The sequence below is a fragment of the Theropithecus gelada genome, chromosome 12 (assembly GCF_003255815.1).
Source record: "Theropithecus gelada isolate Dixy chromosome 12, Tgel_1.0, whole genome shotgun sequence".
Lineage (NCBI taxonomy): Eukaryota > Metazoa > Chordata > Mammalia > Primates > Cercopithecidae > Theropithecus > Theropithecus gelada.
Genome location: NC_037680.1, coordinates 6204043 through 6231253, shown reverse-complemented (window position 1 = coordinate 6231253; position 27211 = coordinate 6204043). Strand labels below are relative to the sequence as shown.

General features: G+C 41.3%; 1 protein-coding gene across 1 annotated transcript in view; it reads left to right on the top strand.

Annotated features, from left to right (window-relative positions):
* CNTNAP5 (contactin associated protein like 5) overlaps positions 1–27211 on the top strand; it is a 683524-nt gene that overhangs the window by 399031 nt on the left and 257282 nt on the right. The window contains exon 12 of the mRNA XM_025405058.1: positions 6183–6383. Coding sequence (XP_025260843.1) covers positions 6183–6383 — 201 coding nt within the window. The remainder of the gene's footprint in view (positions 1–6182; positions 6384–27211) is intronic.

Genomic DNA, 27211 nt, shown 5'->3' with positions numbered 1-27211 from the left:
GACAGTACTTTGAGGATTATTTAAACTGTCTTTACCCTTGGCATAGAAAATTCACTTTGTCAACATACATAACTACAGCAGAAGTGACCCTGGGGACCTTAATATAAACTTGTACTCTATTACAATAGGAGTATAAGTGAATTGGCACACTGTTCAAAGGATGAGAAGCAGCTCCCCACCGTGATTTCAGTTCAATTAAGCTGGGTATTGACAATCTGTAGGCTTCCCTTCCTTCCAAGCACGGTGTTATAAAAATTGCAGTTTTTTCTGGCTCTGCAAAGAGACAGATATGTGTGTAGGATGAGGTCTTATTAATCAGAGTTATTTCTTGTCTCTTCTTTTTTACTTTCCTTTTGTTTGCTCTTTCTTCTGAGTTGTGATCCCCATGGTAACAGATGAAATTGCTTACAGCATCTGTAATTACTATTATTAATAATAATGATCGTCATAATCAGACCAATCTCATATGATGAGAGAAAAAAATATGAAAGAAAATTAAATTGTGGCTCTGTATGTAAACTGTTTACGGCTTCCAAAATGAGAGCCAGAGGAACCAGGTAGGTCACACAGAGATCCGCTAGTGAAGGCTGCTTGGGAGCTTCTCTGGGGTGATGACCAGGGAAGATTGTACCACATTGATGTGAATACAAAATGTTTCAGAATATTCCACCCTTACTACTCTGCTGGCTCTTTGTACACCTGTTTTTCTTTTCTCTTTTTGCTATTGTTGAGTGTGCATGAGTGTGTATGTGTGTGTTTTGAGCTTTTAACTTGAGACTGCTTTTCAATTTGGACCGTTACATAATACAGGCTTAAAAGAGCAGCTTCAGAAATGCTGAAAGTAGGAACCTGACAGTATACAAATGACTAATGAGTTTCTTCTCTTGACGAAGCCATCCAGAAGTCCTAACTCGGGTGCTCGGTGCTAGCTTAGGCTCTGGTAGCCTGAGGATGAAAGACCGCTCTTGACCTTGGAAGTTCTCAAGGAAAAGAGTGCACAGACTTCACTGGGCAGGGCTCTGTAATAACCTCTACCCACCGACTCTGCCCCAGACAGATCTCCAGAAAGCCCCTCTTCCTTTACTTGTAGTCTACAGAGTATTTATAACAGCCTCAGACATTTGTCATTCTTGTGTACACAACTTTCTCCCCAGATCATGGTAGGCTTTTTGGAGAAGTTAACATATTTTCCTTCAGTGTGTGTACTCTGGTGGATAGAAGAGCACTCACTGGGCACATATTTAAACACAGGAGTGAATTATGCATTTCACATCCTCAAAGATCTCATAGCTTTATGAAGAAATGAACTTGAAAGCTCAAAATCGCAATGCAACTTGGGAAATGCTTTACTGGTTTACATATCAATACACAGGCTGTCTTTGGAAGTTAGGGGGCACAGTATTTGATGGCCCATAACTCATAGTTCCTTTCTACATGAAGAAGGCATGATAGCTGCTCTGGATCTGGATCATGAGATCGTTCACACTCATGCCAACCCACTGTGCTGAATGCAACTTTAAAAAAGCCAATATTTCACATAGATAACTATTACTTTCAGCGAACTAGAATGCTTAGTGAAGTGGCCCTATTTCTGTTCCCAGCTAATGATGAACAGGTTCCTGCCTGTTCAAAAATCTCCAAATGCAGTCGTCTCCTAAGCAAAAGAATTGATCTGTGTTAGTCAATACATGTATGCCTTTGAGCAGTGAAAGAGAAGAGGCTATGTTTCTAATTGTGGGATTGAGTAGTGGTGTGCAGTGGAAGTAACGAAAGAGAAAAATGAACTGGGTAGCAAAAGGTAGTATCAGAGGGCAATATTTTTCCAGGTTTCTGGGTCCATGAGTACTAAAGAACAAATTATCTTGAAGGAATTTCAGGAAATGCAAAGGACACAAATAGAGAGATACATGGGGCTGTCCTATCGTGGAAAAACAACTTTACAAGGTGGTAATAATTTAGTATATATAGGAGCAGCTATATCACAAGAAATCACAGTCCATCACACTTGTTAACCTCATTTGCAGAGTATGCTCCCCATCCCAGTCCTCTAAGGAATGAAGTCCAAGCCCTCACTCTAATGTTGTGGAAAACTTCTAATGTTTAGAGTCTTTACTCATTTGAGTGCCAGACAGTCTATGTGTACCAAGTCATTATAATACTTTTGTGGATGCAAAGATTGGTATAAATATGACCATTTTCCAATGAGGAAAGCTCAGAAATGTTATGAAACTTGCCAAAATCTTGACTGCTGACATGGAGCAGAACATAGATTCCAATCTGAATAGGATTGTTTCTAAAGCTAGCCTATTTCATGGTATTATTGGTGCCATTGCTGCTTTTCAAATATTACCAATGAGAAACCTGGGCTTTGAAGAAGTAATAATTTCATCAAGGTTGCTCCCACAGTAAGTGTTGTGCTGGCACACAAACCCAGATCTGCTGACTCCAGAACTCATACTATGTTCACTAACCTCCACTGTCCAACTAACTTGGCCATCTTGAACATTTAGCTTTGTGGGTCCAATTTTCGCTGAAGTCGTGTGTGAGTCCACCTAAAAGTGAATCTCTACCTCCTCACCCATCTAAAGGACTGTCAAAATGAATTTTGCTTGTTCAAAAATCAAAGATGACTTCCACATAAACATCTCCATCTCAAACCACCCTTCCCTAGCCTCGAGCAGGCATCAGGAGTATCTCTCACCAAAGCTGACTTTCTTTCAGTGGCATTAACACCTGACCTTTCAATATTTAGTCAGGATGCAGGGCTAAATCTACACAACCGCCAATGCAGCTGAGGAAGAAAAGATAGGAAGCAAGGAAAAATATTATGGCATCTTTATTTTCTTTCTTGCCAAAAACAATATGATATTGGTAAAGTAATACAATGAGTAAATGAATAAGGAAATCAATCAATGAATGTATGAACAATCAGATGAGTTAATATATGGGTATGAAAATCTATGTATACTTAGAAGGAAATATAAGTCTATATGAATTAGTAAATGTGGAGACCAATTTTGGAATCAGATTGGATGCGTTGAGACTGGGGGTAAGTCTAAGAGATAGATACACACGACATAGATGGGAAAAGTAATATCCATTTACTTCCATGTTTTAGTCTTTATCCTGCTGTCTCCCAAGAGAACAGTAATCAGAGGACACACGGCAGATTCAAAATGAAAGCCAACTCAGGGGCTGTAGGTTTCAAGCAATCATTTCTCCTGTCCCTCATACAGTCTTTGAAGCTAAGGTTTGTGATGTCAGTTATATATATCTTATGATCTCTCTCACACACACAGACACACACACACACACACACACACACACACACAGTGTGTGGTGGATTATCGTACTGGAGATAATGTATGTTAAATGTGCTAGTATAAAGCAGTAACACAACATTTACTATGATAGATTAGACGGGGTTTTTCTTGTCTTCTTTGTATAAGCATTATGGACATTTCAAAACTGTCCACCTTTATTTCTCCCTCTACAACATTTCATTATTGATGGATAAGATTTTTGGTTATTTTATCAGCATTTGTCTATACTGGTATGAATAACATTTTTAAAGTTTTCGGTTAATTGTTTTTGTAATATTATTATTTTTACCAACATGAATTATGTCTTATTTTTGTTTTTAAAGTCAGAGGCAAATAACATCAATTTGTTTAGACTTTATAGAAAATATAATCTTAAGTTGGATGAAGTGGCTCATGTCTATAATCCCAGCACTTTGGCAGGTTTTTTGAGGCCAGGAGTTTAAGACCAGCCTGGACAATAAAATGAGAGCCCATCTCTAAAAAACTTTTTAAAAATTATCTGAGTGTGATGGCACACACCTGTGGTTCCAGCTACTTGGGAGTCTGAGGCAGGAGGATCTCTTGAGCCCAGATGGCCAAGGCTGCAGTGAGCCACAATCATGCCACTGTCCTCCAGCCTGGGCAACATAGCAAGCCCCTGTCTCTAAAAAATAAAATATAACTTTGCCTCAGTGAAACACTGGAGACGTGGGTTATCAGTGGACTGGTTTTAGGATATAGTCTTCAGACGAGTCGGAATGTTGAAGCACAGTTTAATTTTATGCTGTGTATTAGGCCATTCTTGCATTGCTAAATGGGAATACCTGAAACTAGGTAATTTAGAAAGAAAAGGGATTTAATTAATTGACTCACGGTTTTGCAGGCTATACAGGAAGCATGGTGACAGCATCTATCGTCAGCTTCTGAGGAGGTCTCAGGGAGCTTACAGTTATGGTGGAAGGTGAAGTGGGAGCAGGCAGTTCAGATGGCAAGAGCAGGAGCGAGAGAGAGAGTGGATGGAAGGTGCCTTGCACTTTAAACAACCAGATGTCACGAGAACTCACTCACCATCGCAAAGACAGCACCAAGTCATGAGGGATCCGCTCCCGTGGCCCAAACACCTCCCTCCAGGTCCCATTTCAACACTGGGGATTACAATTCAACTTGAGATTTGGTCAGGGACAAATACCCAAACCATATCATGCTGCAAGAAGTATTTTCTTTTATAGAATTGGAAAATCCTTTAGAGATAATTAAAATCATGTCTCTTTTTCTTCTGCTTCTAATATGTTGAAACTGAGGTTTGGAAATACGAAACGACATGTCCCAAGTTGTGTACCGAGCTAGAGAGGGAGAAAGGACTAACAAAGGGCACCCAAGTGGCCTATTCTTTTCTCTTTTCAGCTCAGTCATGCCAACTACTGTGCTTGTGCTTCATAGCTTTGCTAATTAATAGTGGTGACTTTCAGTGTATGTGCTCATCATTACTGTCTCATAGATGTGCCTCAGGTCATTTCTTTACTTTCTGGACCTTAGTTTCTCCATTTGTAAGACTAAGAGGATGGGGAGGGAAGAAACCACATGATTTCTATGCTAGGTTCCTTTCCAGCTCTGAGAATTTATGAAGAGTAATGATGTAATTATGCAGGCAAGATTCTCAGATGACAAAAGCTTTTCAAGTCTTCCTATTTCCTCTTTTGCTGTATTTGAGAGGATGTTCAGAATTAAATTGCATGTCCAATTGCAGTAAATGTTTTAGCCTAGGTTATTTACTACAGAGTGTCTGATACATCCCAGATAGAGCCTTGCAACTTTGTATTTGTAGGTTGCTTTTCCATATTACTAGTGCTACCAGGGTATTGCTCTCTTGTTTTTGTTGCAATTGTTGTTGTTTTCTTAACTGAATATAAAACTAAGCTTCAGAAAAGAGAAGAGCGCTGGGAATGTTGGCTCATGCCTGTGGTCCCAGCTACTTGGGAGGCTGAGGTGGGAGAATTACTTGAGCCCAGAAGTTTGAAGCTACAATGAGTTATGATCACACTACTGCACTCTAGCCCGGTCAACAGAGAGAGACCCTGTCTCTTTAAAAATATATATATTTTTTAATAAAAGGAAGTGATTTATCCAAGCTTGTTGTTGGCAGATACAGATGTCCCAAGCTCTAATACTCAAATATCTCCCCTCTCTCACTGCCTTAACCTTCTTTCCCCTATTAGGCAAAATATGTCCTTCCGCCATGATTCAAAGGTCCTCATCTCTGTGTTCTTTCATTGCAAATCTTCCCAAATGTTTTTGTCAAAGAGAGGTAATATGGGCAATAAATACTAAACGAAACAAAACCCTACAATTAACTTCATTGCATGCAGCATGGATCACATAATCTCAACCTTGTTCTCTGAGAAAATTGTTCTCTGAAAACATGCTGGTGTTTCTCTTGTGAGGAAGTGTGTCAGTAGCTTTGGAGTCAGACATCCTTGGCTCAAGTCCCTGCTTAGTCACTTATTAACTGTGGGATTTGGGTGAACAGCCTAATTCTCATTCACATTTCCCTCATTTTTGACATAGCAAAATGAGGCAATTTTGACATAATTACCTCCCCTCCAGTTTAGGCATTGTCAATTTTAACTGAGATCGTGGGATTAAATGCTTAGTGTAGAGCCTATGGGAAAAGGGCTCCACAAATGGAGCTCTTAAGATTACTGACCCCCATACTAGCTCTGGTGGAGCTCCACAGGGAACACAATTTCTCTGTCATACTCCCCATACAGTACCAGGGTGTTGATTAACATTGCATGCTGAGTGGCCCATCACACTGCTCACTTGCTCCATTTTTGACATTCCTTCTAACGTCTCTTGCTTTGTGTTGTGTTGTCTGGGCAGAGGACAAGATCTGGACGTCGGTGCAGCACAACAATACAGAGCTGACCCGAGTGCGGGGCGCCAACGCTGAGAAGCCCTATGCCATGGCCTTGGACTACGGGGGCAGCATGGAACAGCTGGAGGCCGTGATCGACGGGTCTGAGCACTGTGAGCAGGAGGTGGCCTACCACTGCAGGAGGTCCCGCCTGCTCAACACGCCGGGTAAGGCCTCTGCATGCATGACCACAGTGGGATAGATGGGACCCTCAGACCTGGAGTATTAGGCAAAGGAAAATTTGCCGAGAAGGGGGCTATAGTTACCAGTAGTCACTGTGCACTGGAGAGAAACACATCAGGAGGGGTCTGGTTATGTAGTTATCCTGGCTCTGAAATTCAGGATGGAAGCTAGAGTGAGTTCTGTCACCTCTCAAGGTTTTCTCCTCATCATAAAGAAAATGATTCCAGGCCGGGCGCGGTGGCTCAAGCCTGTAATCCCAGCACTTTGGGAGGCCGAGATGGGCGGATCACGAGGTCAGGAGATCGAGACCATCCTGGCTAACATGGTGAAACCCCGTCTCTACTACGAAATACAAAAAAAAAAATAGCCGGGCGAGGTGGCAGCGCCTGTAGTCCCAGCTACTCGGGAGGCTGAGGCCGGAGAATGGCATGAACCCGGGAGGCGGAGCTTGCAGTGAGCTGAGATCGGGCCACTGCACTCCAGCCTGGGCGACAGCGCGAGACTCCGTCTCAAAAAAAAAAAAAAAAAAAAAAAAAGAAAATGATTCCAACACCCACCCTGCAACAGTTGTGAGAATGAAGAACATCTGAAGAGGAATGGGCCTCAAAAAGGGCATTTGAGCTTGACATAGAAAGTGTGGCCGTGGGAAATGCTAGTTTGGGGAGAGAGAATAGAGCTTGATAAGGCACCAGGATCTCAGCACACCCACCCAATAGGGACAAGTTATGTCTGGGGTGAAGGGTGCCTGGATGCTTAAGTGGGGCAGCATTAGGCAGGGAGGCCAGCAAGGCAGGCAGGGCAAGCCTCCCTGGTCTAGGATCTTCAGGGAAGACGTCGTTCTACGTAAGCGAATTTTCCAGGTAACTGTCACTTACCCTTTTAAGCACCAAAAATCTTTCCAAAGAATTTTTAACTATTTGAAATGAAAATCTTTCTCAAATGGATTACACACTTCCATGCCTTCTTAAACAGAGAATACTGAACATAAAATGTAACCTTTTCTTGATGACGCAGGATCAGCATTGTGAAAATCAATTATTGTACTCTCCTTAGATTCAGCCAGGCTTGCAGGTTTGATTAGATCAGAGGTACCGGTTCATGTAGCTTTACCCAGCGTCCTCAGAGGGTGCTGCCCTGCTAGAGTCAATGTTTATATTTATGTGTATTTCTCTCTCCATCGCTGTCAAGCCTGCACGTGCTACCTCAGCACTGTTCTCAGGGTGCCTGTCTCCAGAAATGCCCTTCCCTCTTTTCATTGTGTTGTTTCTAGTTTTTGAAGGGTTGGGTTTGGCAGAATTGTAGAACAAATGGGAGGGTATGTTCATTCTGACTATGGGACTTCCTTTAGCATATGCACTCTGAGATATCAATTTGGCTACACCATTGCCTTTGCAAATGTGTTCTTTTCCTAACTCAGCTGCCTCACAGTTTCTGATCTCATTTGAATGGGAGGGCATGGGTTTGGCAGCAAGTCATGTTGGGACTAAGAGCTTGTTCCTGTCATTTACCAGTTATATGCCCTTGCGCAAGTTGCTCAATTTCTACAGTTTCAATTTCGCCACCTGAAAAGTTTGCATGAAAATCTTGAACCCATGCGGTCGATCTGAGGATGGAAGAAAAAATTTAGTCTGAACTCCTTGTGCTATGCCTGGTACATAATAGGTATCCAACAAAAACTGGTGCCCTTATTCATAGCTTCCATTGCAGCAGGGAACATCCAAAATGTGTTCCATAATGGGAAACAAGCACAAAGGGAAATTTTATTTCTATTTGAACAATGTAAATAGAATAATTGTAATAATTACGTAGTAACAGAATTGATTAGGAAACTCATACACGTAGATAATCTCATCCCCTGAAGATGGCTACTTTACCATTCAGATGTGATCCTTCCAGACAGTCTTCTATGTGTGTATTCTCAAAGGCACAAGGCAGACAGACCATATGTTTGTGCGTGAGGGTCTTCATTAATCCTCTTTTCTCCCTGTGTTCCGGATCAAAAGGAGGGAGATAAAGGAGGATACTGGGTATGTAAGCTCAGTGTCTACTTTCTTCTGCTGAGCTGGCTTGGAGAATGTAGCATGAACCATTTTGTCCTCTTGGCTCCCACCTCCGGACCAGTCACCACTTGTGGGGCAACAGAGCACTCATTTACCCAGATAGTCCCATAAAGATGTGACCTAGCTTCACACTTTCACTGCCAGGACAGCAGCCACCTGGTCCCCCATGCATGTGAGCTTACCTTCTGGAAAAGCAGGAATGAGAAAAACAATAAACATTTGTAGTCCCATGGATTCAACAGCCAGCGCCCAGGGCGTACACCTACAGGAAAGTTTTCCTGGTCCTTATTATTACTAAGCTACTCCACTCCCTTCCTAAGGGAAAGCCCAAGGACAGAAGCGGAGGAGGGTAGAGGCCATCTCCTCCTTACCTATCTAAGATTCTGGAAGAATTTTGTGCAAGTTTTTCCTTTATCAGATGAATCCTTGGTCTATGCTGGGAAGATTTCCGACCCTGTGATACTCTTTTACAACCTGTATTTGTCACACACAGGAAATGTACAAATATCTTTCTATATCCATAAATACAACTTCGTATCATCATTTTCATTAACTATAGAATATTTTGTTATATGGATGTACTCCAATGAACAAATCTCCTATTTGGACATGTAGATTGTTTCTACTTTTTTCCCGTTATTACACATAATGCTGAATAACAGTTTTGCACTTAGATCTTTGTGAACATAACTGATTATATCCTCAGGACAAATTCCTTGAGGTGCCATTTGCAGGGCAGCGAGTATGCATATATTTAAGACTCTTGCCGCATTGAATTCTGCAATGCATCAAGGTTGTACCAATTTATACTCCCAACAACACTATGAGTCTGAGTGCCCATTTCCCAGCAACAGATACCGTTATCTTCCTTCAACTTTGGCAATGTGGTAAGTGCAAAGGTGTGGAGTCAAAGATGATTATAAATAGTTTTGTTGTTAATTTTTAAAAGTGTACAGCCTGATTGCCATAGCCTATTGGCTATTGCTAACTAGTAGCCAGGGCGAGTAGACACTATGAAAAATTATAAATTGTGGCTGCAGGTGCATTTAAATCAATAAGAGAATGTGGGGGATGCCTTGTGACCTTAGATTCTCCTATATACTATGCACAGTAGTTAATAAATGGATACAATATAAGAAGGCAAAATGAAAGAAATATTTAAATGGCCAATAATGACTGAGATTTCTTATGTTTGAGGATATGTGTGGGGTGAGCTACTGGAATTATCTCTAACCCAGACAACAGATCTTCACCATAAGAGTCATTGTCCCCATCTGATATTTCAGGAAACAGAACCTCAGAGAGAATAAGATGCTTGTTTAATGCCACACAGAGAGGGGCAGATCTAACTCTTGCAACCAACATCTCCTGAAGTCAGAGCAAAAATGCTATTTCTGGTACATCACAAAAGCTGCAAAGAACCAAGAGTTACAAGGAAATGAAGGAGTCAGAAAAAACATGATTTTGTATAAATTTCCTTATTGTGCAGGAAAATGGAAGGAGAGAGAAGTGCACCCAGCACTGTCTCTGTGAAGGCCACAGAGTTGTCAGGGTTGCCTGAGCTGGGCACATTCCTGGGTAACATCATAGGGTTTGCATCATCCTGGCCTAGACACAGCAGCCTCCATGGCTCACACACCCCTTCACAGGAAGGCCTGTGTATCCCTACACAGCATCCCCAGAGCCTCCTTCTGCCTGCTCTCAGCTCCAGCGAGGGCTCTGGTTCCATTCATTCAGCGGCAGCAGAGGGAGAAGTAGGAGACAGGCAGGATAAGGTCACGCATGGGTCACCACTGGGCCTTTTTCATTCAGTTAGTGACTGTACCATGACACTGTCATTTTATGACAGTCTTCTTGGATATATTTGCCTCAGAACTACAGATAAGTGCCCACTAATGGAATGCATCCTCCATCTCTCTAGCTGAAGGTTTATACTAGAAACTCTCTCCAATGTCTCACCAGGACATCCGTATCCTAGGGAAAGTGTCTTTGTGATTCTCATGGATCTTTGTCGTTCCCCTCACTCTGCTTGCTGCTTTCTACTCTGATCTTTCTGCAGGGCCAGAGGCCCTGTGCTACAGTGCAGCTTCCAGTACAGAGCCCAAGGTGGGAGAATCACTACAGTCTGCCAGTACTCACAGTACCTCGTCATGGGGGAGGAGGCGGCCACTTATCCCCACAGAAAAAGGCTTCCTTGGTTGAGCCCAGACCTTTTCTCTTGTCAGCACCTTCGTAGGCATTTTGCCTGAGACTAGAGTCCTGAAGGTGACAAGTGATGAGCGCACGAAATGAAACAGGAGGACAGAAAAATAAATATCAAAGCAGTAATATGGAAGATTCTTTAATCACATGGCCAATTAGCTTGATAACCCATAACTTTCCCCTGGAAGGAGGACAAGATGGAGAGGGACATAGGCAAGTGACTGCATGGGGAAACTGAGTGCCCAGATCTCTGCTGGGAATGGGCATTGGAAGGCCTGCCTATCCCACAATTCTTTTGCAATAGTCTCTATGGTGCCTTGAAAGTCCCCCACTGGATTCAGTCATTGGGGTGTCAGTATCCAGTGTAGGCATCCTCTTGAACTCAGCACTCCATGTAATGCAAGTCTATTTGTGGAAACCCTTTTCGGTAAAGCCGTGAGCTCTCGCAGGCAGAGGCAAGAAGTCAGTATTGAAACACGTGAAAGCACTGGAAATTCAAGACTCCGTTACTTCAAAATCTAACGGCTGTAGGACAGCCTGGTCTGGAATTTACTTTGGTTTTTCGGAACAGAAAGCATTTGCAGAGCAAATCAGACATGCAAGCAAGATTGCCATGAGGATTGTGTAAGTTCTTCAGGAGCCCTAAGAATCCAGAGCCCTACAGCACCACAGAACCTCTGTTTACCTACCAGTAATGTGCTAGTTAAAAGCCATTCCTATTAATTCATTCATGCAGCTGAGAGTGGTTTCTACCTGCAGTCAATTGCTTTACCTAGTTATGTTACAATAGAATTTAAAGGGACAGCATGCTATTTCTTTTCAAGTATTTTAAAATTCTGAATTTTTTTATTTTTCTTTAATTACTGATACTTTAGTGAGCATACAGCTAACTGACTATATATACCATACATAATAATCTAGACTGCATAATATGTACTTTGTATGGATACATATATATAAAATATATATGATGTATATACTATATAGTACATGCTATATCATATTTGTCCGTAATTGTATATACATTCATCGCATACTCTTTATGTGTCCAAGCAGCTCTGTAAGTACACTTGTGCATATTAATTCTGTTTATTTGCAACATTCACCTTCCCATGTGCAGAAAATTAATGATTTTGTTTAGAAATCTGAGTAAGGAATTGTGATGTAGAAAAGTCAAATTACAGGTAGAAAAGTCAAATTACAGGTAGAAAAGAAACAGTACATCCAGGTACTCTGGGGTTCACAAAACTAAAAATGCTTTGTTCTCAATACTTGTACCACCCAATATCAATTAGCAGAATTAACATTTTTCTTTCACACACTAGGCATTTTTGAGTATCTGTTTTGTGCCAGGCACTGGGGAGTGAAAATAAAACACTGAAAAAACAGAGTTCTTGCCTGCATACTTGTAGTAGGGAAGACAGAAACTCCTCCCTACAGGTCCCCCGTCCCCCCGCCCACAGAATCAGTGCATGATGACAGTGACGCTGAAAGGTCCAGAAGGACAAAGGACTAGAGTGTCAGTGGATGTGGGGAGCTGCATTTCATATGAGGTGGCGGGAAAGTCCTCCTGGTATGCAGGAGCTATCCAGCAGGACCCTGAGTGAAGGGACAGGATGAGGCAGGTGCCTGTTTGGGGCAGAAGATTCCAGGCTGAGGAATAGCCAGAAGGCCAGTGTGGCTAGAGGAGGAGCAAGGGTGGGAGGAAAATGATGGAAAGTGGTATCCAGAGGCCAGATTTTACAAAGCCTGGGACTGTGAATTTTATTCTAAGACTAAAGGGAAATCACTGGAAGATTTTAAGCGGAGGATTCTCTTTCTATTTCAAATCCAAAGGGTAATGTCAGTTTATGTGAGTCAGGCTAAACCAGGTATGAATAATTTCGTATGAATAATTTGCTAAGCACATAGACATTTTAGGTCACTCCCTATGGCTGGTGAATTGGAAAAAGCTATGAGCTCCCTGAAGGAAGAAATGTGTCTTATATCACTCTGTAACCTCGCATTCTAATTCAGGGCTGTGTGTGGAAGGCTCAGCGACCACCTTGGATCGCCTCTGATTCATGGTAGTGCTTCTGTTCTTTCTCACCCAATTAACTGAGCTGAGATTCCTTCGGCTACTTCACCCACTATGTTCTTTCTGTGGCCCACTTTCACAATGCCCACAAAGCTTGGAGGTCCGTGTCAGAGAGCTGCAATCTCGGCACTCTGAGGCACCATCTCTGCTCCCATATTTCTTTCCTTTCTTCTTTCCATCTTTCCTTCATCTCTTTCTTTGTTCCTTCCTTCTTTCCTAACCACTCCCCTGCCTCCACAGACACATACACAAATATGTGGGTAGAACGGATCCCCAATGTCTACAGTTCTTCCACACCAGAATTAAAACCACAGACTTACATCATGACATCTGGAAGACAAAATATCAGGGTCGTATTTGACGTTTTTTAAAGTTATTTCTTAAATTATACTCCCTATCTTTTTTTTTTTTAATTATTATTATACTTTAAGTTCTGGGATACTTGTGTAGAACGTGTAGGTTTGTTACATAGGTATGCGTGTGCCGTGGTGGTTTGCTGCACCCATCAACCCGCCATCTAGATTTTAAGTCCAGCATGCATTAGGTATTTGCCCTAATGCTCTCCCTCCCCTTTCCCCTCACCCTCCGACAAGCCCCAGTGTGTGATTTGCCTCCCTGTGTCCATGTGTTCTCATTGTTCAGTTCCCGCTTCTGGGTGAGAATGTGTGGTGTTTGGTTTTCTGTTCCTGTGTTAGTTTGCTGAGAAGAGTGGTTTCCAGCTTCATCTATGTCCCTGCAAAGGACATGAACTCATTCTTTTTTGTTGTTGTTGTTATGGCTGCATAGTATTCCATGGTGTATATATGCCACATTTTCTTCATCCAGTCTATCATTGATGGACATCTGGGTTGGTCCCAAGTCTTTTATATCGTAAATAGTACTGCAATAAATATACGTGTGCATGTGTCTTTATAGTAGAATGATTTATAATCCTTTGGGATGTATACCCAGTAATGGGATTTCTGCAACAAATGATTATGTGTGTATATATATATATTTTTTGATAAATATATATATTTACCAAAAAGCTATTTCTACTGTATGTACAACAAGAATATAATAAACCCAGGTGGGCTGGGTGCCATGGCTCCCACCTTTAATCCCAGAGTATTGAGAGGCCGAGGTGGGAGGATGGCTTGAGACTAGGAGTTGGAAATCAGCTTGGGCAACATAGCAAGACCTTGACCCTACAAAAAATATTTTAAAAGTTATCCAGGTGTGGTGGGGCACACTTGTAGTCCTATCTACTCAAGAGGCTGAAGTGGGAGGATTGCTTGAGCCCAGGAGTTCTAGGCTGCAGTGAGCTGTAATTGTGCCACTACACTGCAGCCTCGACAACAGTTGAGAGCTCAGCAGGAAAGGAAAGGAAAGGAAGAAGGAAGGGAGGGAGGGAGGGGGAGGGGAGGGGAGGGAGGGGAGGAGAGGGGAGGGAGGGGAGGAGAGGGGAGGGAGGGGAGGGCCCATATCCCATGCTTTTTAGAATGCCTACTCTTTAGTGCTACCATGACTGTTAATGATATTGGATCTCAGCTACCGACCACTTTCTTTCTCTCTGCCCAACCTTTCAAACACATTATTTCATTCAGTCCTCTCCATCGTCCTATGAAGTTTTTATTATCATTCTTAGTTTTTCAATAGAAGGGGAGCTCAAAGAAGTTAAGTGGTTTGTCCAAGTTTTCACAGCTACTAAGCGCTAGAGACTGGTCTCAAATAAATGTCTCTCTGGTTTTAACCTACATCTACATTGCAAAGTAATATACAGAAAAAGAAGGAAGGCATCGCAGAGGGAATGAAAATAGTAAAGGGAGGGTTAAGGTCTCCAAAGAAAAGGTGCATTTCCCTTCCTATTATTAACTTTTATGTAGCAAACTGCCATTAGATTTTGTGGTTTAAAACGGTAACATCTATTTTGCTCATGAATTTGCAGTTTGGGCAGGGTTTGACAACTCTGCACATCACCTGGGGCATTCTGAAGGCTGTGACTGGGATCATCTGAGGCAGTGGCTAGTGGCTGGCCGGTGGCTGGGACCTCGGTTGGACTCATGGCCTTTCTATGTGGCTGTTTGGCTTTCTCATCGCATGGTGGCTGAGTTTCAGGGACAAACATCTCAAGGGAGTGAGTCAAGTGGACTCTATTGCATTCAGTTACCCAGCTCTGAAAGTCATACATTACTTCTGCTGCTTTCTAATTATTAGAAGACAGTCATGGAGGCCAGGCACAGTGACTCACACCTATAATCCCGGCACTTTGGGAGGCCAAGGCAGGAGGACCACTTGAGGTCAGGAGTTCGAGACCAGCCTGGCCAACACAGCAAAATCCCATCTCTACAAAAAATACAAAAGTTAGCCAGGTGTGGTGTCGCATGCCTGTAATCCCAGCTACTTGGGAGGCTCAGGCACAAACATTGCTTGAACCCAGGAGGTAGAGGTTGCAATGAGCTAAGATAGAGCCCCTGCCCTCCAGCCTGGGTGACAGAATGAGACTCTCTCTCTCAAAAGAAAAGTGAGATAGTCACTAAGACTGACCCACATTTCCTCTAGCCTTGGAGACAGAGTGAGACTTTATCGCCAAAAAAAAAAAAAAAAAAAAAAAATTACGGCGACTAGCACACATTCCAGGGGAGGGAAATCTGCTTCTATCTTCTAATGGAACTGGAACTGAAACAGACATGTTTTAAATGACAATGTGATCTTCAAAATATTGCATGAATTGTCAACTAGCCTAAGAAATGCAGTGAATACAGGGCAGAGTCAAGAGTCAAACCCAGGTCTTTCTAACTCAGTCTAGGCCCTTAGACTCTGGTGTCTAAGTCAGTTATAATTCCTGTTGGAAATGAGTTTGGCCCTCCATTTTTTCCTGGGAGGGACTTTTGTTACCCTTTGAGTGATACAGCTAAAATGTGTTTTTAAGCATTTTCCACAGCTCTCAAAAAATACAGAGATCATCACATGAATCAGGCCACTACAATTTACAGTGCATGAAAACCAAAGCCACCTTTCCTAATGTCCTAGTAACTTCCTCTTGGCATTTCACTGAGGACAGGAAGTCAAAATGACAAGTGGGTGGGTTTTACCAATAAGGTGGATACCTTCATCAAGCTAAAGATGTGGGTGTGAAATCTGAGGAAAAATAAAAACTATCCTATGTAAAGTCAAGAGATGGTATGTACCCGACCACAGTTGAATTGCTGTTCACACCATTAATTATTTAAATAATCAAAGTTGATTGCCCAAGAATCAACACTCGGACCTTACATAAAATAAAACATGCATTTTTCCCATCACTTTGTGAAAGCCCATGTCCACTTCCTTTATCTCAAGGGTAAAGGAATGCACGTATAGGAAGAAGAGTACAATGTTCTAATCTTAAGACACGGTACAGCGGCAGGAGAACGCAAAGAACATGGATTTTGGAATCGTGAAATTGGGTCTTCAATGTTTTCTCTTCCTTTATTAGTTATGAGTCCTTGAGTAAGTTACATGGGCCTTCTGAGCATCAGTGTTCTTATGTGTGACATTTAATGAGACAGATGCCATGTCTGGCACAGAGTAGGCCATCTGGACACTGCTGTTATTTTAGCCAGTATTTTGTCACATTATCCAGTGGGCAAGAAGAACATTAGCTCCCTTAGGCACTGATAGAGGGTCTCCCAGTCTCATGGCGTGGCCATTCAAAGAGTTCGGTTGTGGAGCTTGCCTCTTCAGAGCTTGTGGGCACACCTACTTTCTAAATTTGGCTTTACTTATTTGTAACTATGGCATTTACCTACTCTTGGTAGCACTGTTGGGAGTGTAGAGTTAGGTCTATGTTCTCCTCCCCATTTCTGCCAAATACCCAAATCCACTTATCTGCTTATCTTTCTCATTTCAGTAAATGCTACTGTCATCTACTGAGTTTTTTTAAGACCAAACCTAGGATTCCTTCCTCCTCACCATCTCCGTTCCCCATTCAGTATATTCGCCAGTCCCTTCTCTCAACGTCCACGTCTATCACCTCCATTCACACTCTCATCATCTCCTTGTTATACTAGAGAAGCGCAGTAGATTCCTGCTATCTGTCTTCCACCATCCCATGCCCCATCTCCCTACAGCGGATATCCCAGCCTGCAGCCAGAGTGATCATCTTTTCAGAATTAGATTATATAACCATGGCTCCAAACCTTTCCCTCTGGCCTGGAAGCAAAACCCAGACTCCTAACTGTAGTCTGCAGAGCTCTACCAGCCACAGGCCCCTGCCAGCCCCTGTTCTCCCACTAACACAGTGAACTTGGCCCCACTTTGCTTTTCGCTGCTTCTTGCCCAGCTTGCCCCACCTCTCAGGCCTGATACTGACTGTTTTGTCCACCCACAAGCCTGTTCCTCTCTCCATGCTTAGCTCTCTCCGATTTTACATACAACTGAAGTATTCACTCCATTACTGTTAACTGCTTCATCCTTCTCGAAGAGTCTGCATTGAAGTTATTTCTATCGGATACCTTCTTCCTGTTTAGTTGTTCAATATCTGCCTCTGTCAATAGAATGTGAGCTTCTTGTAAGAGGGGCCTTCTTTGTCTCATTCTATATTCCCAAAATGCTTAGAATAGTACCTGGCACTGAGGGACAATTGAGTGAATGTTGTTGAATGAAGAAAAGGTCTCTTCTCAGTCGTAAGTGTCACCAGTAGTCATATGATGTCAAAGGATGGATGACAACACACGTGCGCTTGGCCAAGCATGTCGCACAGACCCTGGTGGGAGGAGAGCAACTTCACAGAGTGAGGGACTAGGCTTGCGGGGAGCTGCCCTCTGACTCCCAGCTTTGCCATTGATTCTCTGTAACCTTGGGATGTTACTGATGTTTTATGGGCCACAAGTTTCTCCTCTTGAATACTAGAGGCTTATATTTGATGTTCTCCTAGTGTCCTTTCCACTCTGGAAATATAGGCACTCCATGTCTCTATATTCACCCCACAAAGTGAGTTAAAACACATGTCAGAGTTTATTATTTTTTGGTTGCAGTAAGGAACTTGTCAGGGTTGGTAAAACAAACAAACCAAAAAAAAAAAAAAAAAAAAAAGACTTTTGTCAGCCTTTCAAGCCTATGAAATGTGCTACTGTATTTATGTAGTAGGTGATATTTTTTGACACCTTCATACACCTAATCTCCTCAGAACATACTTTCCTTACCTTGTCATAGATTGTACAGAGAAGGTATGAAACTTCCCTAGGGTCATACATAACAAGTCAAGAATAGCAAGAAAACCAATTTCTTACTGTAGCCTATGTATGCGTGTATTACCGTAGAATATGTATGCATGTATTTTCTTTATAAACATATTTGGTGGTTTATGGGATAGATGTAGAAATGAAATTATACCAGCTACACAGATGAGGTTAATGGATCTGCATAGGCATTGTGCTATAATGGCATTTCTGAGCTTGCTTTTCAGGAGCCATGGCTAGATACTGGATTTTCTTCACACCTGAGTCCTCACTGGAACCTTTCCAAAGAGAAGGCCACAGAGTTCTGGTGATAAGCTCACTTCCATGTTGCATCACTTGCTTTGGTTCAAACACTTGCTCCACTCCTACCGCCATGTGACCTTAGATTAGGTACTTAACATCTCTAAGCCTCAGTTTCCTCATCTCTAAGAATGAAGATGAGAAAAGTAACGTGAATGATATCCACATCATTGGAAGAATAAAAAGTGTTTGAAAATTGCACTCTTTATAACTTTTCAGTTTACCTAAGTTGTTTTGAAATTATAGGGGTGCCTTTCTGAACATAATTTTCATTGTCTTACTATTTGCTGAGAAGAGGGAGTGAGTACATGATGGCATTTTTCTGTGTGTGTGTGTTTATATGTGTGTGTCAGATCAGATGAGAAATACCAAGCGTGCTTTCTATATGGTAGCGGTGATTTCACAGAGAAGATATGAAGCTTCCTAAGACTGGCAAATCATAATCTTGGAATGACACAGTGGAAATGTTTTAGCCTCTGAACAAAAAAATAAAAAAATAGACACAACAGAATTCCTTCACTCTGCCACTTATTTGTGGAGTGGCCATCATCAGGGAAGGTAATCTGAATCTGCATCTCATTTTCTTCTCTGCAAAATAGCTAACATGTTGACCTAACACTATGCATGCATAGTGTGGGGCTGGACATAGTGGCTATTATTATTTAAGGAGCCTATCCCCCTGCAGGCAGAGCTAGAGACTATATGTACATGTGAGCAAGGTATACAGTGTTCTGAAAAGGAGAAACTACTTCTAGTTAGGTGAACACCTTTTCCAGAGGTTTCCTATGGAAAAGCACCTCTTCTTTGTGGACACGACATGGGTAGGAGTCATTCTGAGTTGAGGGAAGTGATGGGGAAAGGCATGAAGGGAAGATTGACCCTCAGAGAATGGGGGAGACATTGTAGAAATAAAACAGTTAAAAGTTCTTGCTGCTTATTTCAGATAAAGAGTCACAGAGGATGGAAAGAAAAAAAGACTGGAGGAAGGAAGGAAGGAAGGAAGGAAGGAAGGAAGGAAGGAAGGAAGGAAGGAAGGAAGGAAGGAAGGATGGATTAAAGGAAGGAAGATTGAGATCTTCCTGTGTTTCAGATACTTCTCAGTATGCTTCTATAGATTAACTCATCTACTTTCACTGAATGAAGACATTTGAACTGGAGAGGGATATAAGAGGAAGGTTAACCATGTGGATGGAGGCAGAGAGAACCCACTGAGTCTGGAGGAGACTAGGTAGGCATCTATCTTGGTGGTCTGGGGAAGAATTAAAAAGCGTGGAGGTGATGGGTCGTAGGAATAGAAAGATAAATAAAGACACTAACACTTAGATGAAAGCACTGGTACAGCCTAGTGAGTTATTGGTTTCAGTGAACCACGTAGAGTCTAAAACAGTACTGAACAATGAAAATATAGCACAAGCCACCTGGGCAATTTGAAATTTTCTAATAGCCACACATTAAAGATAAAAAGAAATAGGTGAAATTAATTTTAATAATATGTCATTTTTATGCCAAGAGATCCAAAGTGATATCATTGTAACATGTAATTAGTAAAAAAAATATTAATACACACTTTTACATTATTTTGTATACCAAATCTTCAAAATTTGGTGCATATTTTGCATTTACAGCACATTTTAATTCACAGCATTTTACTGTACTGAATACTGTAGGCAACTATAATACAATGGTAAATATTTTTGTATCTAAACATACCTAAATATGAAAAAAGAATGGTAAAAATACAAGATAAGAGATAAAAATGAGCTGGGCACGGTGGCTCACACCTGTAATCCCAGCTACTCAGGAGACTGAGGCACAAGAATCACTTGAATTCGGGAGGCGGAGGTTGCAGTGAGCCGAGATTATGCCACTGCACTCCAGTCTGGGCAACAGAGTGAGACTCGGTCTCAAAATAATAATAATAATAGTAATAAATTAAAAAGTACACTGTATAGGGCACTTACCATGAACAGAGTTTTCAGGACTGAATGTTGCTTTGGGCGAGGCGGAGAGGGAATGGTGTGTGAATTTGAAGGTCTAGGAAATTACAAGGTGCCACTGTACACTTTATACACACTGCACACTTAGGCTCCACTACATTTGGAAACTTATTTTTTCTTCAATAACAAATGAACATTAATTTACTGTAACTTTTTAACTTTGTAAACATTTGCATTTTTAACCTTTTTACTCTTTTATAATAACACAACTGAAAGCACAAACACATTGCACACCTGTACAAAAATATTTTCTCTCTTTTCATTCTGTAAGCTTTTTTCTATTTTTTAATGTTTTAATTTTATTTTTACTTTTAAACTTTTCTTTGGTTAAAAATAAAGACAAATACACATACTAGCCTAGGCCTGCACAGAATCAGGATTATCATCATCACTGTCTTCTATCTCCACATAGAAGACAGTGTCCCACTGGAAGGTCTTCAGAGGCAATAACACGCATGAAGCTGTTGTCTTTTATTGTAACAATGCCTTCTTCTGGAATTCCCCCTGAAGGGCCTGCCTGAGGCTGTTTCACATTTTTTTTTAATAAGTAGAAACAGTAAACTCTAAAATACTGATAAAAATTGTATAATAAATGCATAAACCAAGAACATAGTCCACTTATTATTATGATAAAGTATTAGGTACTGTACATAATTAAAAGTGCCGTACTTTCATAGAACTGGCAATGAAGTAGGTTTGTTTTCACCTGTATGTACACATGAGTAATTCATTGCACAATAACTTGAAAAAGACTACTACATCGCTGGGCAATACAAATTTTTCAGCTCCATTATAATATTTTAAAAATATATATATTATACTTTAAGTTCTGGGATACATGTGCAGAACGTGTATACATGGGTATACACATGCCATGGTGGCTTGCTGCATCCATCAATCCGTCATCTACATTAGGTATTTCTCCTAATGCTATCCCTCCCCTTGTCCCATACCCCCTGACACGCCTTGGTGTGTGATGTTCCCCTCCCTGTGTCCATGGTTCTCACTGTTCAACTCCCACTTATGAGTGAGAACATGCACTATTTTGCTGAGAATGATGGTTTCCAGTTTCATCCATGTCTCTGCAAAGGACATAAACTCATCCTTTTTTATGGCTGCATAGTATTCTATGGTGTATATGTGCCACATTTTCTTTATCCAGTCTATTACTGATATGCATTTGGGTTGGTTCCAAGTCTTTGCTATTGAGAACAGTGCTGTGATAAACATACATGTGCATGTGTCTTTATAGTAGAATGATTTATAATCCTTTGGGCATATAGCCAGTAACGGGGTTGTTGGGTCAAATGATATTTCTGGTTCTAGATCCTTGAGGAATCAGCTCCGTTATAATCTTATGGGGCCACCCTTGTACATGCGATCTGTTGTTGACCAGAATGCCATTCTGCAGCACATGACTGTATATATGTTTTTATATAAATGTGTGTATTATAACAGCTGTTAAAGATGATCTTGTTAGTCCCGTTATATAAATAAGAAAATGGAGACTTAGAGGTGAAGTAAATTGCCCCAGGTCTTACACAAAGGATGGGATTCTAGGTAGATCTAACCTCAAAGCCCATGCTTCTAAAAGTCAGAGACACATGTCAAGAGAGAATGAAGGTAAAGCAGGATTAGGAGACCCTGAGTGCAGATACTTTGGCTCTATGTGATGGTTCTGCCAAATGAGGAGGGAGATGTTTGCCAAATAGAACATACTATACGTAGTTGATTACAAATGTCATATGTATTCACATGTCAAATAAACTTTTACCTATATATTATTGCGTATGATATACATATATGTATGTATATATGCACTTTACATGCTTTTTCTGGTTCCTAAATAATCTTTATGTAGGAAACACTTAAAATATGGAAATAGAAAAAGGAAAGCTGCTAACATTAGCCCAGCTTTTGAGTCTAACAGCTGCAATGGGCCAGGCTTTGTGGTATTTTCAGTTCCTAGTACACACAAATTACAAAACCATCTGAGTTAATCCTTAGAATCCCGTGAGGTGTAGGTTATTACCAAGGAACAAACTCAAGTTCAAGAGGTTAAGTAAAGTAAGAACCATGTGACCCTATCTGTATCTATAGGATTACACTCGAATCTAGTAAAACCTGTTACAGTTAAATCCCACTGCATGGAAAGACAAAAACAATCCTTGCTTAAATCAGCCATGTTGCTAGCTGCCCAGACACCAGTTAGACATTCGCCTGAACTGAGACAAGCCTAGACTGGATTTTAACTAGTAAACCAGTATTATATAGACACCGTCTGAAGCCACTCAAAAGATATCTGGGTAATCATTCCATAAGATGCCCCCCAAAAATAAAAAGCTAAATCTTTCTGCGAATGCATCACTGACAAGGAAAAGGAACCAGGTAAGAAGAAAATCAGAAACAAAGTTGTCGATACTGTAACAATTTATCTGTATATTTAGCAGAATGTTTTCATTAGAATTTAGAAAGGATAAAAGGTTAGGATATTGGAGTGTTTGCAGAATCCATCTTGGGAGCATTGAGGTTGCGGCGTAGGGAGAAAGAGAGGGAGGAAAGGAAGGAAAATCCTTTGGGGAATTGGCTCTGGGTTAGAAACCTCTACTCTGCTTCATTTTTTATCTTGAGTAAATGAAGACAGATTCTCAACGTGGAGACATGATCTTAGGCACATAACCTTGTGATCTTCCCAAGGGCCATACATTATGATGATGAAAAACAAGAGTCCATGATAATGACCCACAGCTATTTGAAATGGCAACATTCCACAATGAATTCCTCCCTTCTTAAAGGAAGACAGGGATATGGTGGCAATGGGAGCTCAGAGTTGGCAATGGGAGCTCAGAGTTGGCAATTTCTTGGCAGCTAAGAAGCTCAACAGGGATGAACACTTATGGGGCTAAAATTGAAATACAAATTCATCTTTCAAGTGAAACTTTTCTAACTCTCTGAGTTTTCAAAAGCAGTAACTGGGTCATATTTATTTCTGAATACCTCTAGAGCCATTTTAGTGACTGGCACAAAGTAGGTGCCTCTCCCATATTTTCTTGGATATGAAAATCCTGTGAGAATATGATCCAAAAAAGCACTTTGAAGACAGTAATTGGAATTCTTATATGAGACACAAATAGGTGACGGGGCACGGTGGCTCACACATTTAATCTCAGAACTTTGGGAGACTGAGGTGGCAGGATTGCTTGAGCCCAAGTGGTCAAGGCTCCAGTGAGCTATGATTGCGCCACTGCACTCCAGCCTGGGTGACAGAGTGAGACCCTATCTCCAAAACAAAAACCAAACAAACAAACAAACAAAAACAACAGAAAACAAAAAAAGGAAAAGGAAAAGCTTAAGTGCGGTGCAATCACAACAAGGTAAAAAGAAACAAAACTCCAAAACAGAACATCTTAATGGCTTCAAACAACATGCTTTCATTTCTCAAGTAGGCCAGATATGTTTCATGAGTTGGCTTGGGGCTCCGTGTTAAGTCGTCTCCTCCCAGCACCCGGAGTGATAGAGTAGCACCTCTCTCAAGTGTTGCTGGTCACCTTGGCAGGTGCAAAAGGGGCTCTGGAGTACGTCAAACCTGCTGCAGTCTGGGAATGGCACATGTCACTTCTGCTTACAGCCCATTGCCCTGAATGAAATGTATGCAATCCCCAGGGGATGAGGCAGTTTGTTTGTTTGTTTTGTTTTTGTTTTTGTTTTATTTGAGACAGATTTTTGCTCTTATCGCCCAGGCTGGAGTGCAATGGCACGATCTTGGCTCACTGCAACCTCTGCCTGCCAGGTTCAAGCGATTCTCCTGTCTCAGCCTCCCAAGAAGCTGGGATGACAGGCATGTGCCACCACGCCTGACTAATTCTTGTATTTTTTAGTAGAGATGGGGTTTCACCACGTTGGCCATGCTGGTCTCGAACTCCTGACCTCAGGTGATCCACCCGCCTCAAGCCTCCCAAAGTGCTGGGATGATAGGTGTGAGCCACTGCACCCGGTCAGGAAGTTTAATCCTACCGTGTGCTCAGAAGGTGAAGAGACAGAAGTAATTGGTGCCTCACCCTAATGTCTATCAGCCAGTGAGATCACAACAAACCAACACACAAAAAACAAAAACAGGAAAAAAAAAAAAGAAAGAAAGAAAAATATCATATCCAAAAAGAGAATTGAAACCAAAGGGTATATTTGCAATATTGTCTCTCCCTTTTTATCTACTATAAAGTGAATCATTCCTTAATGTGTGGCACACCAAAGAAAAATCCATCAGACCTCTGAAGTACTATGAACTATTTCTAAACCTGTAACTCTATTTATAGATCCTCATGTAATCATGAATATGAATATCCTGAATTTTAGTTTCAGCTAACATCAAATATTTGGTTAATGTCAAAATTAGCTTTACTATTTAGTTAATATTATAGTTTCAGTGTTAGTTCATGCTAATGTCAACATCAACTGACGAGCAAATATTTGCAAAATATTATTTTATTCCCTTTTTTAGGAAAAGCAAAGCAAATTTTCAAAATTAACTTTGTGATTAGTCACAAAGCCCTCACATACATGTGGATAAAACTGGCTCCATATACATGTTGGTGTGTAGCTAAAAAATATTATACATATTTATTGATACAGCATCCCATTTAATGCTGCTTTTATGAATCTGTGGCCTCTGAAATAGTTTGCATACTTGTGTTTTTGTGTACATGTATTTTTAATGGAAAAAACAAACTGTAAAATACTTTAAAGAGGTTTATTCTGAGCTGATATGAGTGACCGTGGCCAGGGTAAAATATAACCCAAAGAAACCCCAAGTAAGTAGTTCTGAAGTGATTGGGTTACAGTTAGATTTTATACATTTTAGGGAGACAGGAGTTACAGGCAAACATACAAGTCAATCCATGGAAAGTATACATTGATTTGACCCAGAAAGTTGGGACATCTTGAGTCAGGGGCTTAGAGGTTATAGGTGGATTAAGAGATTCTTTAATTTGCAATGGGTTAGAGGAGGAAAGCTTTGTCTAAACATTTGGAGTCAGCAGAAAGAAATATTTAAGGTAAGGAGGTCTGTTAACCAATACACTGGGTGAGAGTGACTTGTAGGGGTGGGTGACTTAACCCTTGTCTGGCATGGGCTCAGGTCTTATTTATTATTTAGTATCTTCTTGTCACAAAGAATTTGTTTTGTTAGTCTTTGTAATAGTAATTCTGGTCAGTTGTGCCTAAACTCCAACAGAGAGGTGTCATCACAAGGCATGTCTGACCTCCCTTCGCGTCATGGCCAGGAATTCAGTTTTTCAGATTTCTCTAGAGTCCCTTTGGCCAAGGCGCGAGGGGTCTGTTCAGAGTTGAGGGGATCTTAGGGTTTTATTTTTGTTTATGGTATAAAATGGTACACCGCTATGCACTGTTGACATATTTTTCCTCATCCCCTGAATGCTGTCCTACTCTCTGGCAGCTGGCCAGTGAGGGCCGTCGCCTCACTCTGCAAGTGCCCACGGTGGTGAGTGTTCTTTCGAACCATCCTGTAGGGAGCACATCCCAGCAGCTTGCGTTTCTTTCCCACACTGACCTCTTCTGCTGCTGCATACTTTGTGCTTGAAATTGCTGTTTGGATTCCTCAAGACTTTCAAAGATATTCAGGATGGTGCATGAACTATAGCAAAGAACTAAAGGGAGGCTATTACTCTGGATGTTACATACACATTTTATGATAGCTTGATGTGCTTTATGAAAAACGATGGGGAAAACATTCGCAGTGATTGGGCAGTTAGAGATGGATAGAAGTCCACTGATACTATGAAGGACTTTAAACATCTTGGTAGCTGGGGAAGATTAACCAAGGAATGAACTAGAAGAACAGATTGCCCCAGGACAGTTTATGACTGCATGCAATTTGAATGCATCTCTATAGGGTCTGCTAAGACCATTATAGTCCTGATTGATTAGCACCAGAAAAGCATTTCTACTTCCTGCTAAATGGAGGATGGCTGCTCTGTACAGTCTCAGAAGATTGTTTAATCTACAAGTGTGTACTCCAGGTGCCACAGAATTCTACGTCCTTGATTTGACAACTCAGGTCTGTGCTGTCTTCCTGATACTATGCTTTTCACAGCCTGAATATGAGAGTATCTTTGTCACTGAGCAACAGTGTTCACGTATGTAAACCTGCTCATTGCACCTGCTCCTTGCCATTTTGGTCAAGGTAAATATAATGCCTCTTCCAATCATTCATCAGTACCATTGGGTTTTGGTGGGTGTGCTCTTCCCTGCCTCAGGGCAATGCTAATTTCATTTCTCATCCTCCACCATGCCTGAATACACAGTTTACCTAAAGGTTAAGAATTATGAGTCTAATTAAGAGGATGGAGCAATTCTACTACATTAACATTAATAGTGCATGGAAAGCACTCCCCGTGGCTTCATTTTTTAAGCAGTAGCCATTTCCATGTCTATTCTCTCTCCCTTATTTCTTCTTCCTGCATCACTTACTGAAAATGTAATGGTAGCAATGGCACCTATATTGATGAAAGAGAAAAAGTGATAATTGTTCCTGCTTGCCTCTTTCTAATTTCTCCTGTAAGGGAAGCTAAGAGCGGCATCCTTGAGACAGGTTTGCTTTACTGATCAAAGGCAGTCCTTGGGAGAAATGACCCAGAGGATGAGGAATTGTCAAGAAAGCTCTGCAGCAGACAAATATGATGGAACTAGTTCATCAAATGGTAAAATGTGAACTTCCCTTTCATCCTGGAATTGAAAGGTCATTACAGGAGAGAGTGAATGTTATGGAGGTTAAATATGAGTGACTGCTGGTGATGTATCAGGGAATTCCCTGGCCTTGTAAGGCTGTGTGATATCAGGCTCTCTTGGCCTGTTTCAATTTATACACAACCATGAGGGCCTCAGACCCATCCATTAAAGTGTGCTGTAGTCATACATTTAGGTAGGAAAATTCTTTGGCATCAGGGGCTTCCACAGTGA